General features: G+C 48.8%; 2 protein-coding genes across 4 annotated transcripts; one reads left to right on the top strand and one right to left on the bottom strand.

Annotated features, from left to right (window-relative positions):
- The first annotated feature begins 532 nt into the window (after positions 1–532).
- Spryd4 (SPRY domain containing 4) lies at positions 533–2,419 on the top strand. Its single transcript, NM_025716.2, has 2 exons — positions 533–618; positions 936–2,419. Exons 1-2 carry the CDS (start codon positions 534–536, stop codon positions 1,472–1,474), a joined length of 624 nt encoding a protein of 207 aa, NP_079992.1. The 5' UTR covers position 533; the 3' UTR covers positions 1,475–2,419.
- Positions 2,323–17,692, bottom strand: Gls2 (glutaminase 2 (liver, mitochondrial)). Of its 3 annotated transcripts, none has more exons than NM_001285779.1 (18): positions 17,420–17,692; positions 13,046–13,145; positions 12,569–12,690; positions 12,025–12,183; positions 11,362–11,441; positions 10,958–11,121; positions 10,710–10,768; positions 8,472–8,504; positions 8,194–8,252; positions 7,600–7,666; positions 7,416–7,466; positions 7,063–7,239; positions 5,324–5,455; positions 4,937–5,029; positions 4,705–4,766; positions 3,660–3,736; positions 3,158–3,221; positions 2,323–3,039 (listed from the first exon to the last, which is right to left on the bottom strand). In NM_001285779.1, exons 7-18 carry the CDS (start codon positions 10,749–10,751, stop codon positions 2,883–2,885), a joined length of 1,014 nt encoding a protein of 337 aa, NP_001272708.1. In that variant the 5' UTR covers positions 10,752–10,768; positions 10,958–11,121; positions 11,362–11,441; positions 12,025–12,183; positions 12,569–12,690; positions 13,046–13,145; positions 17,420–17,692; the 3' UTR covers positions 2,323–2,882. The 3 variants fall into 3 exon arrangements, with proteins under 3 accessions (NP_001272708.1, NP_001028436.2, NP_001272706.1); NM_001033264.3 differs by having other exon boundaries at positions 12,025–12,154; NM_001285777.1 differs by lacking the exon at positions 11,362–11,441 and having other exon boundaries at positions 12,025–12,154.
- Positions 17,693–18,114: the final 422 nt, after the last annotated feature.

The raw sequence follows: 18,114 nt of genomic DNA, 5'->3' as shown, positions 1-18,114 counted from the left end.
GGTGCTCTGCCTGTCCTGGAACTTGGTATGTAGACCAGACTGGCCTCGAACTCATAGAAAACTGCCTGCCTCTGCCTCCTGAGGGCTGTGTGTCACTCCCCCCGCCCCCCCCGGATTAAACTACTTTAAAAAAATACTTCTTTTATCTTGCCAGACTTGGTATCGCATGCATTAATTTAGTCTCAGCACTTGGGTGGCAGAGGCAGGTAGATTTTTATGAAATTGAGGCCAGCCATGACTACATAATGAATTCCAGGCCAATCCAGGCTACAGGAGACCCTGTTTCAAAACCAAACAAATCAGAGACTCTGTTTACACAGGCTCTCTGGGTGTGTGTGTGTGTGAGAGGGGTATCCTACTTAGTTGAGATATAATCAGTACGTCTCTTCACGTATTGATCTAGCTCGCCAGACTAGAAATCACCGAGATACCGATTTCTCACGACACTCGCGTCTCGCACCACGTGCTCCGGGCGCGGACCAGTCATTGGTCGGTGTCCCCTGGGGGCGTGCCCCGTGCATCTGTGGCACAAGATGGCGCTGCCCTTTGCACGCTGTTGGAAGTTGTACCGCTGGGGCACCAAGCGATGGGGGGTCCCTGCTGTGGAATCCCGGAGAGGTAGGCATATTTCTTTTTTACTGTCACTCCAAAGTAGTTAACGTGTCATTCCCAGAGCGCGATCAGAGAACTCCACTCCTCATTTCTCCTCTCTCCCCTCTGCCTTGATCTAGCAAGATTCCAAACCTGGGGCACCGGCTTCTGGCTTCCCCAGTCAGTGATTTGCAGCTCCCAGGGCTGTCTTACTAAAGCGGCACCTCTGCTCTTTCCATGTTAACATTTGACATTGACTTTTCTCGATTTCCCGTCATCGCCTGGACAGCTTTCAGATCAAACACAGCCCTAGGTTTACGAGTTCTTTTTTGCTCTGCCCTCAGGCATCAGTTTCAAACTGGAAGAAAAAACGGCCCACAGCAGCCTGGCACTCTTCAGAGGCGACACGGGTGTCAAATATGGCTTGGTGGGACTGGAACCCACCAAGGTGGCCCTGAATTTGGAGCGCTTCCGGGAGTGGGCAGTGGTGCTCGGAGACACCACAGTCACCAGTGGCAGACACTACTGGGAGGTAACAGTGAAGCGCTCCCAGCAGTTCCGGATAGGAGTGGCAGACGTGGACATGTCCCGGGACAGCTGCGTTGGTGCTGATGATCGTTCCTGGGTGTTCTCCTATGCCCAGCGCAAGTGGCACAGCATGTTGGCCAACGAAAAAGCTCCAATTAAGGGTATTGGGCAACCAGAGAAGGTGGGGCTGCTGCTGGACTATGAGGCAAAGAAGCTGAGCCTGGTGGATGTGAGTCGGATCTCTGTGATCCACACACTACAGACAGATTTCCGGGGCCCAGTGGCACCTGCTTTTGCTCTTTGGGATGGAGAGCTGCTAACCCACTCAGGACTCGAAGTGCCCAAGGGCCTCTAATGTGGCCAAGACCCTGAATCGTGCTCATGGTCAGCTTTCTGTCCTTAGTGTCTAAAGCGATTTTACTTTGTTTCAAGCAACTGGTAGCTCTCACAATTCTGTTGGGATCCTTTGTGCAATATTGTAGCCATCTTCCCCTGGGCCCTACTCTGTAAGAGCTAGGTATACAGCCAAAGTCGCCAGTTTCCTAGGTCATCAGGGGATTCGCCTCCTCAGGCCAGTTCTTTGGGTCCTTCTACTTGTGCCCACACACCTTAGACTGTTCAGTCCTGCGGTCCTGCCTCTCGGCCCGTCCCTTATCCACATGTAACTTGTTTTGGGGGCTCACCAGATTCTCTAGAGTAAATGCTCTCTACCTCTGGCTGGAGGAGTGGCAGCCACAGGCTTGGCCTTTTCTCTGATGCACCTCAGATTCTTGGGTTCTGGCTTCCTCAGTTGTACCTCAGCACTAGAGATGTCAGTCCAACCCAGATGCAGCTATCTCCACTCTGAGTCCATCTGTCTTCTGGATACCTGATACCTAGGCAGTTTGCCATAACCATTGTGCCAGTTATGTGACAAAGGGAAAGAGACACTAGGGAGACATGTATGGCTCTGGTGCCAGAAACGTTACCCTCGATAAGTTCCTTCTGTGTATCTGCCACAGTTCAAAGCTCCAGAAAAAAGACAACTTTACACAATCCATTTTGGAGCCTGTTCAGACCCACAACTCCCATCTCCCTTGGCCACAGAATGTACTTAATAAAAGCAGTATTTTGGTTTGAGGAAAACCTGGTGAAACAGTTGAATATGTATGCGGAATATTCAGTTTGGACTTGTCTGACCCTGGGTGCTACAATGGTGATAACTGATGATGTCCTTAGGGGAGAAAGAGAACGACTAAATTTAGCAAAATATAAAATAAAAATTATAATTCATGTAATTAAAGTTTATTTGAACACAAAATACTCTGTCTATAAAATTGCTGTCAGCAGTAGCAGCGTGTCCTGGCTAAGATGGACAGATCTCCGCAGACTTCTAAAGCCACGTGGTTTGGCTCTCACCCATTTCTCTTACTCTGCGGCAGATACATATGCATGTAGCTAGAGGCTCTCCAAGGAAGTTGCTTGTTGGCATGATGATTTCTTCAGAGAGGAAAAGGGGACCTGGGTAAAGACCCGGGCTACTCTCGAGCTGTATCTGGAGGTCTCTGTAGCTAGCTCTGCTCAGGTATCCATTGAGGCTTTTCTCTGTGCTGTGCACTGAACTGATGGGGCGTTTTGATTCTCAGAAAACACTGGCCTGTGTCACCAAATGGCTGTGTCGATCCCCAAGGAAGCAGCTTGCCGTAGTATTTTTGGTGGCTGTGGGTTAAATGTGTGGCCAGCTCATGCTTTTTCTGAAGCAGGGACTGCCCCTGGGCCTGTGCTCATACCATGCTCTCTAGATTCTCTTTGGACAGGGTCTCAGCTGCCGCCTCAGCTTGAGTCTCAGAGAGCAAGTAGGAGTCATGGTAATCTTGAAGCAGTTTGACCACCTCCAGGTGGTTGAACTGCACAGCATCGTCCAGGGGAATGTTGCCCCACCTGTGAGGAGCAGGGATCACAGTTAGGCAAAGAGGACTCGGAGAGAGCCATTGTTGCATGTGTATGCACAATGGCCGGAAGGCTGACCTCCTTCCCTTTAGAATTAAATATTACTCACCTGTCCTTGACAAAAGGATTCACTTTGCAAGCCTCGATCAGAAATTTGACAACTTCAATGTGCCCTAGGAATATAGGTAGGAGGAAAATGAGAGCGTGCAGGTAGGTTCTGAACTGTTTGGTGTAGACCCTCGGTAGCTAGAGTCTGTACCAGAGGGGAGGAGAAAAGTCCTCAATATTTGCTCTTGCTAGCCCCTAGTTACAGTCTAGTCTCCCTGTCGGGTGAAAGGCCTGTAGACAAAACTAGCCATTGCCCTTTATGGGCACAATGATAGGGGGACATCTGGTAGAAGAGAAAGGGCCCTCCACTCTGCTCTTTCTCTTTAACCCTCTGAATACCTACAGCTAGGTTGGGCAGTGCTGGCACATGCCTTTAATCTCAGCATTTGGGAGGCCGGGTTTGAGTCAAGCCTAGTCTATAGAGCAGGTTCCAGGACAGCCAGGGCCACACAGAGAAACCCTGCCATGAAAAACAAATAAAAAATCCAAAACCAAAAAGATACCTTCAGCTGCAGCGACATGTAGGGCTGTGCGGGAATCATAGTCCTTCTGCTCCATATCCATGGCCGACAATGCAAACCTGAGGGGAGTGGGAAGTCGCGTGGGTTACCCTTGCCAGTCTGGAATCACTTAGATAGCGTTCTGAAGTGGGGCCAGACTGGATGGGTTCCTGTTGGCAATCCATTGAGGATTGTATATGAGTCACTTCCAATGACTATGCTCGCCAAACCCACGCCATTAGTGGATGAATTCTTTTTTTTTTAAGATTCATTTATTTATTTATTTCATGTATGTGAGTACAGTGTCACTGTCTTCAGACACACCGGAAGAGGGCATCGGATCCCCATTACAGATGGTTGTGAGCCACCATGTAGTTATTGGGAATTAAACTCAGGACCTCTGGAAGAGCAGTCAGTGCTCTTAACCACTGAGCCATCTCTCCAGCCCTGAGTTGATGAATTCTTTTTGTTTGTTTGTTTTTTGTTTTTCGAGACAGGTTTTCTTTTTATAGCCCTGTCCTGGAACTCACTCTGTAGACCAGGCTGGCCTTGAACTCAGAAATTCGCCTGCCTCCCGAGTGCTGGGATTAAAGACATGCGCCACTAGCCCAGCTGAGTTGATGAATTCTTAACTCACAGCAGGCGCTTTGATTTTAAAACAACAAATCCTCAGGCTGGAGAGATAGCTCAGTGAAGTGCTTGCCTGCCAAGACCTGAGTTTGATCCACAGACTCCACATTGAAAAAAAAATAAAAATAGTAGCACTGGTTTTTAATCCTAGATTGGTGGGGGGTGGGGACAGGTAAGTCCCTGGGGCTTGATAGGTTATGACATCTGAAATTGTCCTCTGGCTACCACAGGCACACATACAAATGTGCAACTGGGCAAGCAGGCATGTGTACACAATGAGCCTACAGACACTTATTTAAATGCAGCTTCTCTAGTCTAACGGGTAAACCGAAGCATTTAGCAGTTTGCTGCACAGTGTCCTAATAAGATGTGGGACTGCGAGTATTTTATTACCTCTATTTAGTCATGACAGAATTACCTTCGAAGGGCCGAGACATCTCCACTATATGCAGCAAATAGCAGGTTCACCACGGTCTTGTTCTGGAACACACATTGCACCCACCTGAGAAGAACTGTGGCTGTGAACCCAGCCATGCTCAGCTCTCCCCGAGGCCCTCCTCCGTGGGCCTCTTCACCAAGGCCACTGCTGAAGTCTTGTGGAATGTATGATACCTTCTAAAATACCCTTTAGGCTACCGGGTCTTCCTTACCCGAACCTCTCCTCCTTCCCTCCGTGGGTCTAACTTCCGAGCGCAGTGCCGCAGGTTGTCATAGTTGTGGAAGTTAAAGAGAGACACCAACTTCTAGAATTAGAAGCCAAAAGAATTGTTTACTTATTCCTTGTCCTTCCTGGGAGCTCACAGTTGCTCTTACAGTGCTGACCACTGACTTATTCTTTTCTTTTCCAAAACAGGGTTTCTCTGTATAGCCCTGGCTGTCCTGGAACTCACTTTGTAGATCAGGCTGGCCTCGAACTCAGAAATCCGCCTGCCTCTGCCTCCTGAGTGTTGGGATTAAAGGCGTGCGCCACCACAGCCCAGCACCACTGACTTATTCTTGACTAAACAGTATTAACTTCTATATGCAGAACAACTCACCTGGCAGAAGTTGATGCCCCTTTGGCTGTTCCCCAGCTTGTCTAACGGCGGCGACAGACACATCATGCCCATGACATTGGGTACAACCAGGAGGATGGCTCCTGACACAGCTGACTTGGCTGGCAGGCCCACCTGAGGAACAAGGTGGACTAGTCAAAGTGATTGCACAGGCAAGGCCACACCCACGTCAACCTCTTAGATTTTTCTATCTGCCTCGACTACTCTCTTCTACCGTGTGCATCAATAGAGCTAGGGAATGCTTGCTGTGCACTCTCCTGGGTGTTGTATTCAAACCAGGAAGTGTTCTCCGACCTTCCTTTTAAAAAGACAAATTACTTTTTAACTTTATGTATATGAGTGTATGTATGTGTACCACATGTGTGCCTACTGCCCAAGGAAGCCAGAGGAGGTCAATGGATGCTCTGGAGCTGAATTACAGATGGTTATGAGCCACCATGTGGGTGAGCTGGTCCCAGGTCCTCTACAAAAGCAGCAGGTGCTCCAGAACACAGAGCCATCTGTCTCTCCAGCCCCAGGAAGTGGCCTCTCGGTCAACTTCTATTCTAGGAGTAGAAGACAGACAGAAAGATAAACAGGGGCTTTCAAGATGGCCTATCAGTTAAGGTGCTTGCTGTGCGAGTCTAGCAACCCAAGTTTGCTCCCCAGACCCCATGTAAAGGTGGATGGAGAGAAAAGCCTTTACAAAGTTGTCCTCTGACCTTCATACATGCACCATCATGCATACATATATACTCATGATAAATACATTTTTAAATTTTAAAAATGGGACCTGGGGGCTGAAGGGAGGATGGCTCAGTGGAAGACCAGGGTTTGGTTCAGAACACCTGCATGGCAGATCACAATTGTCTGTCAGTTCCAAAAGATCTGATCCCTCCTCTGTCCTGTCTGAGCACTGCATGCACATGGTACACAGACATAGACGCAGGCAAAACACCCATACACATAACTTAAAAATGAATAAAAGTTTTTTTGAGACAGGGTTCCTCAAACCAGATATTGTTCTGCCGCTGCCTCCCCAGCACTGGAATTTTAAAATGTATATATATTTTTAAAAGTGAGGTGGGACCTGGAGAAATGGCTCAGTAATTAAGAGCCTGGGCTGTTCTTGCAAAGGACCCCAGTTCAGTTTTAAGCACCCATAACTCCAGCGTGTGGGGTGGTCCAACACCTCCACCCTCAGTGGCCTCATACGTTCACCTGTACAAATCCCTTCCAATAATAAAAATAAACCTTTATAAATAGACAAGCAAACACACACACACACACACACACACAAAAAGGACCAGGGTGCTACAATCAGAGGTGGATGTAGTTTTGTTTGAGACAGAGCAACCAGGAAAGTCTTCAGGGCTGGGGATGAAGTTTATAGTGTGGTACAGGGCTTACCCAGTGTAGGTTTGATCCCCAATGCCAAATCAAACAAGAAAAAAAAGCCAGGCTAAGTGCATGACTGTCCTTCTAGTACTTTAAAGGATGAGGCAGGAGGATCATTGACTCTGAGACTGCCCTCAGCTGCACAGTGAGAGCCTATCGTGGGGGAACAGAGGAATAAATCAGCCATGCCTCTCCCTAGAAGTGGCATCTAAGATGGGAGCCAGCTATGGAAAGGGTCTATATATTTAAGGAATGTGATGTATTTGACAAAATCCCCTAAGGATTCTTAGCCTATTTGCCTGGCTACCCTCTCCTCTTGGCACTGGACAGCAGATAACACTCACATGGAAGGCAAACTGGCCCGAGAAGTCATACATGCCACAGGAATGCATGAGGCTGAGGGTGTTGCGCACGGCCTCGGCGCTCAGCACGCTCTCCCCTGTGATAGGGCAGATGCCGCCATTGGCCAGAGTGGCCGCCATGACACTGCCTGACTCACAGGTAACCTCCACAGAGCACAGCTACGGAGACAAGAGAGGTCAAAGGGCAGTGTAGACTCGAACACATTAATGTAGAATAACGTTCTCTACATCTAGATCTTTCAACACGTTCTAACAGAACCACCAGAGAGGAGCGTCTACCGTTTAACAGGAGGGCACTCTGTCCCGTCCCCTTGACCCCGGGAGTGTTTGCTTACCTGGAAATAGAGATCAAGGGCAGCCATCATGTCCACACCCTTAGGGAAGCACTGCAAAGAACAGGGTGTAGCAGTCTCTTCAGGACATAGGCTCACACTGCCAGGGGCTCACATAGCCTGACCCCCTGCCATTGACCTGGCAGTAGAACTCTCAGGGACTTTCTCTACGACCTTTCCCAGTTACCTTCTTCTCCTTGAGGTAATAGCCGATGGCGTAATTCCGATCCCCAGTCTCCTTCTCTGACTGGAATCTGAAGCAAATACCAAATTTCATGCTTGAAGCTTAAGGGGTGTGTAGGGGGGAAAGAGGGAGGGTACCTTTCCTGGGATACAGAATTCTGTTGCCTGTGTCAGGCTGAAAGCCGGGCCTTTACAGTCTCACAGAGCATTAGTGGGAACTTCAGAACCTGAACAAATACCTGGTGTAGCTTTGTGGTTAAATGTAAACAAACAGAAACAAAACCCACCCGAAGCTGTCTAGTGGCTCTGTCTAGGAAATTTGGCAAGATGTTTGGCTCTGAGTCTTGACGAGGGCCTCGGCACAAGCCAGCATGCTGCCTTTCTCATTATGTGGTAATCAGACATGGGATGTTATTTCTCCAAGTAAGTAAATGTCGATGCAGAAGCTCAGAGGAAGCTGAGAGGCCAAGATTCCCCCCAAATTTCTTCCTACGATAATATATATTCTTCTTTCCCTTCCCTCCTCGACTTCCCCCACCAAGCACACACATGCTCAACGGTACAACCTACTCAGCCAGCCCCCTAAACAGAGTCTTACGTGGCATTGCTGAACCCCATGAATTCGTTCCCAGCCATCTTGTTCAGATACTGTAACACCTGGAAGAGAAGAGAGGTAAGAAAGACGCCTTTAGACTAAGGATCGCTAGCTAACACACCCGGGCTGATAAGGCACTCAGACCCTCTCTTTCCCCGGGAGAGTAGGGACTTCAAGAAGCTGAAGCCAGTGGTCCCCACTCCTCTGGAGATAGCTGTAGCAGCTGTGTGGACAGCATGCGGTGGAGAAAGGCAGGAAAGGGTTGAGTGTGAGGAACTTACAAAATCGAACTTCTCTGCTTTGTTACAGTCCATCTGCACAGAAGGAAAGGGAAAGCAATCAGCATTCCAGGTCTGGGAGGATGGCAGACAGCAGGGGCAGGAGGGCTTAGTCAAACCTTGCTACTGGGACTGTTATTTTTTACAATGCCCTTTGTTTGCTCTGGGAATGTTACATTTTACAATGTCCTTTGTTTGCTCTGAGTCAGGCCTGGGTTGTCCCGTGGCTGAGAGCCCCTCTGGCCTTGGAGTAACTGATGTTATAGGCACCAGATACTTCTTGTTTAAGCAGCTGAGACTTTTTGTGCATGCAGGTTTATGTAGTCTAGTGAGAAAAATCCAGACCACCAGCCTGTGTGGTGATGCACACCTATAATCCCAGCTTTTGGGAGGTTGAGGCAGGAGGATTGTTGAAACAAACAAACAAAATGTAAATTATCAAGGAATGAGGATTCAGATAACCTCACCCCATCTACTTGCCTCTCCTCTCTCCTGGCTCACTCCTTCTGTCTCCACTTCGGTCTCTAAATTCCACCTTATCCATGATTACTACTATCCATTTTATTTATTTATTTACTTTTAAATAGAGGTCTCAGGTATCCCAGACTAGCCTTGAACTTGTGATTTTTTTTTTTATGTATATGAGTACACTGTAGCTGTTTTCAGATCCCATTACAGATGGTTGGGAGCCACTATGTAGTTGCTGGGAATTGAACTCAAGACCTCTGGAAGAGCAGTCCGTGCTCTCAACTGCTGATCCATCTCTCCAGCCCCAGAACTTCTAGGTTCTGGCATTATAGGCATATGCTACCATGCCTATACCCCCCCCCCAACCTTTATGCCCCATTCTATAGCCTCACTCTAGCTTATACCTGATTCCCAGATCCTCTGTGACAGAAATGGAATGTGTCTGCTGAATATTCAGTTATATTGATGAATGATTTTTCTTTTCTTTTTTTTTTTTTAAAGATTTATTTATTTATTATATGTAAGTATACTGTAGCTGTCTTCAGTCGCACCAGAAGAGGGTGTTAGATCTCTGTTACAGGTGGTTGTGAGCCACCATATGGTTGCTGGGATTTGAACTTCGGACCTTTGGAAGAACATTCGGGTGCCCTTACCCCCTGAGCCCCTGAGCCATCTCACCAGCCCTGATTTTTCTTTCTACTACCAGGATTGAAACTAAGAACTCAGGTATGCTGGTCAAATGTTCTGCCACTGAGATATCCCCAGATATAGTGATAAAGAAACAAAAATTATTTCTTTATAGCAGTGCCAGAGATTGAAGTGCCTTGGGTCTCTGTACATGGTGGAGCAAATGTTCTACCCAAATGTTCTTCATCCCCAACTCTAGTAGAAGATGAGATGAGGCAGGTCCCAAAGATAGGGCTGCCGACAGGACTCCCCAGAACAGGGAGATATGCTTACCTTAGCACGCACGAGACACACAGACACAGAACAGACAGACAGACACACACACACAGACAGTCACACACACACAGACAGTCACACACACACACACAGACAGTCACACACACACACACAGACAGTCACACACACACACACACACACACACACACACACACACACACACACACACACACACACACGCCAGGCTCACTTCCGTCAACACTGCAGGCTCAGGTAGGAGTCAACACTCCAGGACTCTGAAACCTGAGTTCCTAGGGGGAAGGGTTCCTAACACCACCTTCTTCAGGAGGGACCGTGATTGGCCCCAGAGTGTCGCTGCCCACACTGCTCCTGCGTTCTTGCTCAAGCCCTGGGAGACCTGCAGCTGATGGGCCTGTTGGACATCACTTGCTCAAGGCCAACTCACAGTTCCAGGTGACGTGAATGACTGCCCTGGACTGGCCATTCACCCTTCTGTCAGCATATCTCTCACCCAGGAGTGGCCAATCAATGCCTGATGGTGTTGTCCTCCCCCTGCCCTTGGCATTTGGCTCTTGGTCCTAGGCAAAGGTCATGACCTGCTCATAGAACTCTGGGAGGGGGCAGGGAGCACATGGGGTGAGGGGACGGATGTGGCAGCTATCACTAACATCCACAGCTTATTGCACAGGACTTCCTGATGCATTTTTTCCATGCCTCTTATTAATTCTCAAATGACTCAGGAACCCCCCCACCCCCTGCCCTATCTGCCTGGAGAACTGAACAGATATGGGGATGTAGGGATAAGGGGAGTTGAGAAATTACCTTTCAGAAGGTTAGAAATGCACTGACCTTGATCAGGGAGCTGACCACAATGGCACCAGCATTGACCATGGGGTTATGGGGAATTCCTGGGGAAATACAAACCACTCAGTCTTGTCAGTCACCAAGAAAGCCTACTCTGCACTGTTCCCACTCTGAAGCTAATCGGGGTTGGGTCCAGTTCCTACCTGGATGAGAGCAAAGGCTAAGACACAGAGGAGGAGGCGAGGCACGGGGCTCAGAAGGCAGGTATGAACCTGAGCCCTGGAGATGCTCACCTTCCTCATTGAGGGAGAGTTTGTTATAGCGCAGACCACTGGGTTCCTTGCCCACAAACTTGTGCACGTAGTCAGTGCCTAAGGTGCTCACGGAGATGGCGTAAGTGAGGGGCTTGACACAGGACTGCAGGCAGAAGGGGATCTTCGTGTGGCCCACAGAGTGCCTGGAGGAGACAGGTACCATAAAAGGGGCTAGACTTTGTTCCTCACCTGTGCTCTCTCAGCTCCTGCCTCTCACCCAGCATCTTTGTTTTGAGACAGGGTCTATCTGCAGAGCTCTGGCTGTCCTGGCACTCAGGATGATACCAGGCTGGTCTCAAACTCAGAGATCCTCCTGCCTCTGCCTCCTGAGTCCTGAGATTAAAGGGGTGCACTACAAGGCCCAGCATCACCCAGCATCTTACCGCTGCCCATCCACAGTGCACAGGGAGACGCCCCAAAGGTCTGGGTTTGATTTGGCCAGGTGCGGGATGTAGGCTGCCACCTGGGCATAAATGGGTAGAGAAAGGGGAGACAGGTGACTATGGAGAACAGCACAGCAGTACTCAGGGTCAGAAACTTTGAGGTAAAAGTTAAAATCTGTCCCCTTTTGTATATTCCTTCCAGAACCAACAAGGCCTTTAGTCCCTTTCAACCATACATCTCTGTAGTCCAAACAGTAGAGCCCATGAAATATTAAAAAAAAAAAAAAAAAAAAGGCAATTCTAGGATTAGGTTCTCAGGTTCAGTCCCTGTAAGTCTCCTTGAAGGCTGGACTGAATCTCTTTACTTTGAGACAGGGTCTCCCTATGTAACCAATACTGAACTCAAACTTCTGAGCCTGTCTTAGCCCAACAAGAGCTGGGACTACAGGCCTGTGCCACCAAACCCTAGCTTCTGCCATCCACATCCATAAAGGTCCTAAGTCACGTGCTACTAGAATCACAAGTGAAAACACATGAAAACATGCCCTCAACTTTATAGGCTCTGCTCATCCATCATTGAGTCCACAGCCCCAAGGCGTCTCTGAGAAGCACTGTGTATCTGGCCCAGAGCCCTCTCCCCTCCCTCGTCCCCTTGGCCCTCACTTTGCCTCCAGTGGGCTCTTTGGCATCCTCAAATATGCGATCCACATGGCCCGTGAACTCCTCAAAGTCAGGAATGACAAACTTCTTTCGGAATGCCTGAGTCAGGAGCACAATGTTGCTGCTCACACACCTGGATCCCAGACACGAGTGTGTTAGGAGCTGGAGAGACACAGCTGGGACTCACTCGGGAGCACGGAAGTCAGAGGTAAAGAAGGTTGAAGTGTTCATTTGGTTTTGGACTAGCAGTCGTGTAACTTTTGGAATATCATTTCATCTCCCTAGGTTTAAATTTCCTAACCTCTAAAATGATATGTTCTAAAGACATGGAAAGATATCTCAAGACATTCTGAGAAAAAAACGTTAAAATCAGAATAACCACAGCTATGGGCTTTAGCATTGAGAAGTCCTAATATATACACCATATATGTATGAGAACATCTTCTAGAAGCTACTAACAAAATGAAGGGTTGAACTGTTTAATTCCCAAGATCTTTCCTCCTACAGAACTGTTTTGGGGGTCAATGCTCATCTCTGGGGCTCTCACTTTTGGAAGAGCTCTCGGTCCAAGAGGCCACCGCTGCTGGACTCTTGGACCATGCGCTGCATCTTGCTCATGCAGTCCTGGAGCCGTGGGTCTGACGTCTGCAGTCCAGTGGCCTTCAGAGCCTTTGGGGGGGAAGAAGAGGTCTGGCTAGGTCAGCCAAGGACAGCAATCCATACCTCAGTGTTTCCCAATAGCTACTCAAGTCACTCCACCCCAATTACAACTGGTAGAACAAATTGGTTTTGGAACTTGGAAGGCTAGCAAGCCTCTTGCCACAGCTCACGAAAGGTGTTCTCCTCTGGACTTGGGGGAAGGATGGCGTTGGCTTTTTAGCCCAGGCAGCCATTACCCCTCTGTATTTCCCATCCCCCAGTGGCAGCCATTAGCTACCCTATACTGTTCGACCATCCTCCTCACAGGTTCCAGAGACTCTAAGGAATCAGAGTTCTCTGAATCGGCAGATAGATAGCCACTCACCGTGGTGAACTTGTGGATAGGGATACGCTCCTGTCCCTCTGCAATAGTGTAGAAAAGCAGGTCACCAAGTCGAGGCAGCATGCCGCTGTGTGAGGCGTCACTGTTTGGGGGAAAGAGACGGGAAGGCAGAAGCCTGAGGATGCTCCCTCCTCCTCCTCCTCCTCCTCCTCCTGGAACACGGACCTGTCATGGGCTGTCATCCTAGGCCTCCTCTTTGAACCATCTGGCAGGTTCTGTGATCCTAACTTCCACCCCAGTGCGAGAGGTTGCCAATCTGACTCTCTAGTCTCTTTTAAAAGGAACTCTGAACTTTTCAGTCCTTTATTTCGAGCCACCTCCTAAATCATTGCACGTACTGATGTCCGGCAAACACTGGAAACAGAGTGCATCCAGCAATGGTGTGTGTCTTTGTGTTTCCCGTGAGGATGGGGACGAGATGGAAACACAGCATCCGTCTGACTGTTCCCACATTCTGCGTCTGCAGTGAGTTAGAAACTAACACTGGACAAATTGATCTTCCTATTTTCTCTCAAATGCACCCTCTTCTCTCCTGCACAGTGCAGTCCTACTTTGCTCCCAATTGCTATAGGAAGCCCACTTAATATTACTTATCTATGGAATAAAGATATAGGATGTCTACCTCACTCAGGTGGAGTGAGGCCTATCTAAGACCTTACTCCATGATAAACTGCCCTATATAAAATCAGCCAATCACCAACTTCCTGTCTGTTCTCTGCCACTGTATGCTTTTGTCTCCATGCCAGCCGCAAAGGTCTCTCACACTGGTATAAAACTCCAAAAACATCTAAAGCAATGGTTCTCAACCTGTAGGTCTTGACCCTTTGGGGTCAAACAACCCTTTCACAGGAGGGGCCTAAGACCATCAGAAAACACAGATATTTACATTACAATTCATAACAGGAGCAAAACTAAAGTTTTGAAGTAACAATGAGAATTATTTTACGATTGGGGGTCAGCACAACATGAAGAACTGTTTTAAAGGGTTAAAGAGTTAAGCCCTTTAATACATTAGGAAGGTGGAGAACCGCTGATCTTAAGACTTCTTTTAATGTTATTAGACTTAGAAGACTTTTTTTTTCCCCTAAGATAGGCTTTCTCTGTGTAGCTCTGGCTGTCCTGGAACTCACTCTGTAGACCAGGCTGGCTTTGAACTCAGGGATCCACCTGCCTCTGCCTCTTGGGTGCTAAGACTAAAGCATGCACCATCATGCTTAGCTTAGACAGTTTTTTTTTTTGTTTTTTGGGTTTTTTTTTTTTTTTTTTTTTTTTTTGGTTTTTCAAGACAGGGTTTCTCTGTATAGCCCTGGCTGTCCTGGAACTCACTTTGTAGACCAGGCTGGCCTCGAACTCAGAAATCCGCCTGCCTCTGCCTCCCAAGTACTGGGATTAAAGGTGTGAGCCACCACGCCCGGCAAAATAAAACTTTTAGAAAGCCATTTAAAAAAGTGAATATAGGGTAAGCAAGATGGCTCCGCAGAAAAAAGTGCTTGCTATGCAACTCTGGCAGTGAGTTTGACCCATGAAACCCCAGAAGCCACGTAAAGGTAGAAGGAAAGAACCAATTCCACAAAGTTGTCCACTGACATGAACATGTGGCACACTGGTACTCATATGCTTACACTAAAGATCAATTAAAAATAAATTCATAAATGGAAAACATAGCTTACCAATTACTATGAATATCATAATTTTATTTTTGTTAAATTACAAGCACATACATACATAACATATATAAGATACATATGGTTATATCACAGTATTAACTAGTTATCTCTAATACTGGGGTTTTTATTTTCATCTTTGACTTATCTAGGATTTTGTTTGTTTGTTCTAAGGGTCTTTCTATGTAGGCCTGGCTATCTCAGAACTTACTATGTAGTTCAGGCAGTCCTGGAACTCACAGAAATCCTTCTGCCTCTGCCTCCAGAATACTGGGACTAAAGGCCAACACACCCAGCCTGGTACCCTGAGAAGTCAGAACAAACCAGGTACCCTGGAACTAGAGTTATGGATAGTTGCGCTAACCACCAAGTGGGTGCTGGAAACTGGGCATGGGCCCTCTTCAGGAGTATCACATACTCCAGGGCTGAAGAGCTAGCTTAGTGGTTAAGAGCAGTTGTTCTTACAGAGGACCTGGGTTCAATTCCTAATACCCATGTAGTGGCTCCAGTTTCAGGGGATCCAACACCTCCTCTGATCTCAGCAAGTTCCAGGCTTGCATGTGGTACACAGACACATATACAAAGCAAAACACCTATATACATTTTTAAAAAGTTCATAAACCAAGCAGGATGGTGGTGGCACACACCTTCAATCTCAGCCTTGGAAGTACTGGGAAGAAGAGGTAGGAGGGTATTTGTCAGTTTGAGGACAGTCCTGAGTGAGTTCCAGGACAGCCAGGGTTACACAGAGAAACTTTGTCTCAGAAAAAAGAAAGAAACAAACAAAAAGTATCAAGTGTTTTAAACTTCTGAGCCACCTCTCTAGCACCTATCACAGTATTCTTTTTAAAAACAGAATAAAACGAAGCTAAGTATTTTGGTTTTATTAGGTGTTTGTTTGTTTGTTTGTTTGTTTTAAGACAGGGTTTCTCTGTGTAGCCCTGGCTGTCCTGGAACTCACTTTGTAGACCAGGCTGCCCTTGAACTCAGAAATCTGCCCGCCTCTGCCTCCCGAGTGCTGGGATTAAAGGCATGAGCCACCACGCCTGGCAAGTATTTTATTTTTAAGTGTTTCCTAAGATTTGTGTGTGTATGAATGCCCATGTGAGTCCCTGGGATTTACAGATGGTTGTGAGCCATCACGTGCTGTGCTGGAAATCAGATCCAAGTCCTTTGCCAGAGTAACAAGTACTCTGAATGTCTGGGTCTGAAGCCCTAAACTATATACTTTTAAATAATCAGAATTATTAGAATTAATAATCAGAATGTATTTCCTCTTTGCCAACCTCCTTTACCTTCCAAAGGGAGCCAAGGTTTAAGACCTTTACCAATTAGTTCCCTGGAACACAAGCAGCCACAAAAAACTAGGTCTCCTACAAATATTCAGTCACATCCAGGTAGTAGTGCCATATGACTTTAATCCCAGCACTGGGGAGGTGGAGGCAGATGGATCTCTGAGTTTGAGGCCAGCCTGGGTTACAGAGTGAGTTCCAGGACAGCCAGGGCTACACAGAGAAAGCCTGTCTTGAAAAAACAAACAACAACACAATTCTGTCACATACTGCAGTGAATTGTGATGCGTAAGGAGGACTCAGGGATGCCTCTGGCTCCTCACCCCAAAGGTCTTACAAGGGAACGGATAAGCAAATGGTATTTGCTTACCCAACCATATTTATTGGTGTTGAGGTAGTTTGCTGTGTCAGTCTGGTTCATTTAATTATGGTGTGCATATGTTTCTAAATATCACTAAGCTGATATGATAGGGAAAAAACGGTCCATTTCCTATACTGCCATAATGAGGCAGGAGCTACCAGGACAACGTCCAGCTGGATGTCTGAGGATAACAAATTTCATGCTTTGAAAACACTCCTCTTGGGGCTGGAGAGAAAGCCCAGCTACTAAGCATTCCTGGGCAATGTATGCTGGGGGGGGGGGGGTCGACTTCCTGGGTTGAAGATGGCCCCAAAGGGGAAAAACACTTCAATTTAGAGAGGCAGAGCAACGCAATAGCTGACTGGTTTAGGAACTGTCTCACAATTTTCTCATTTATGAATAATCAACGCATTCCAAAACCAAGTTGGAAACTTGATTATCAGTGTTTTGCCAGCATATAAGATATTCCACGGTTAAGCTCTGCTACAAAAACACTCCGGACACATACGCACCTACGTGCGCATCAGCAATGACGCACACCGCACATTACCCACTGACGACAGGCAGAGACAAGAAACCCCACACAGTCAGACCCAAGCGCACTTGGACCTGGGGCAGGAAGCTGTTCGATATCCACAAAATTCCCTAAAATACTGGGACCAGAGAAGAGAGGCTGGGGATGGGCAGGTGTGCACTCGGCCCTGCACTCAGACACGTGCACCAAGCAACACTCCGCGCCCATCTGCGTTCCCAAATAAGTACGCACCTTGGACAGGCATCATCTCGAAGACCGACCTGCCCAAACGCCCTCCCGGGCGGACAGCACCTGACCGCCCGAGCGCGGCGGACAGCACCTGACCGCCCGAGCGCGGCGGACCCAAAGCCCCACATCTAAAGGAAAAGGCATCGCAGGCTAGTGAGCGCGGAGAGGAGATGAGATGCGCTCGCTCTCTGGGGAAGGGGACTCCCAGGGAGCTAGCGAGAACGACAGTGGGAGTGGGAGCCAGCCTGTCCCCTGCCCCTGTCCCGCGAGCCTTACTGATCCGAGTGCTGCGGCTGGTGGCTGTGCGGCGTCCCCCTGCCCTGCGCTGCGGCCTCACCGAGGTAGTACCGGACGCCCCTGCCCAGAAGCGGGCCCCGGCTCGGATGACCCCAGCCTCCCCGCCGACCGTGGCTGCCCGCGCGGCTCAGCGCGTTCTGCAGAGCCCTCATGGAGCGCATGCCCCCGGCGCGCCACCCGCTCGGCCCGGGCGCTCCAGACGTGCGAGCGGCGGCGAGGAGGGAGGGGCGGAAGAGTGGCGGGCGAGACTAGGAGCCCGGGAGCAGTCCTGGGGCCAGTGGAGCCTGCGGGGGGGGGGTGGGGGGGGGAAGGACCGGCCCGGTGGGAGTGGTTGGGGTCCGGGGAGGGGCCAGTCCGGGACGACTCGGATCCCGCAGGTACACCCATAGTCCCCTCACAGCCTCCAGCCAGGAGCGCCACGGGTTCGATTGAGGAGAAGCTGGAGGCGGCTGGGTGGGGAGGGGGCGTGGTCTGGAGTCAAAAGGGACAGGAACCGCGTCCAATCACTGAGGAGGAGGAACGCTGGGAGGCGGGGAAAGGCGCGGGAGGCTGGGACAGTCGGGACACCGGCGCGCGTCAGAGCTTTGGCGGGGAGAGGATCGGCCTCTGCGCAGTCGGAGTTCGTGGAAACGCGCCAGGGCTGGGGACGACGGAGTGCTCTGGTGCAGATGAAA

The sequence above is a fragment of the Mus musculus genome, chromosome 10, assembly GCF_000001635.26.
Source record: "Mus musculus strain C57BL/6J chromosome 10, GRCm38.p6 C57BL/6J".
In the NCBI taxonomy this organism is placed as follows: domain Eukaryota; kingdom Metazoa; phylum Chordata; class Mammalia; order Rodentia; family Muridae; genus Mus; species Mus musculus.
This window is presented reverse-complemented; position numbering and strand designations above follow the sequence as displayed.

Excerpts from the sequence above, each read along its gene's own strand:
- Spryd4 (NM_025716.2), top strand. The coding sequence starts at position 534 with ATGGCGCTGCCCTTTGCACGCTGTTGGAAGTTGTACCGCTGGGGCACC. Across the intron at positions 619-935 it reads TGCTGTGGAATCCCGGAGAG|GCATCAGTTTCAAACTGGAA; the intron begins GTAGGCATATTT and ends CTCTGCCCTCAG.
- Gls2 (NM_001033264.3), bottom strand. The coding sequence starts at position 17,601 with ATGCGCTCCATGAGGGCTCTGCAGAACGCGCTGAGCCGCGCGGGCAGC. Across the intron at positions 12,691-13,045 it reads CTATCCACAAGTTCACCACG|GCTCTGAAGGCCACTGGACT; the intron begins GTGAGTGGCTAT and ends TCCCCCCCAAAG. Across the intron at positions 3,222-3,659 it reads ACATGTCGCTGCAGCTGAAG|GGCACATTGAAGTTGTCAAA; the intron begins GTATCTTTTTGG and ends CTATATTCCTAG.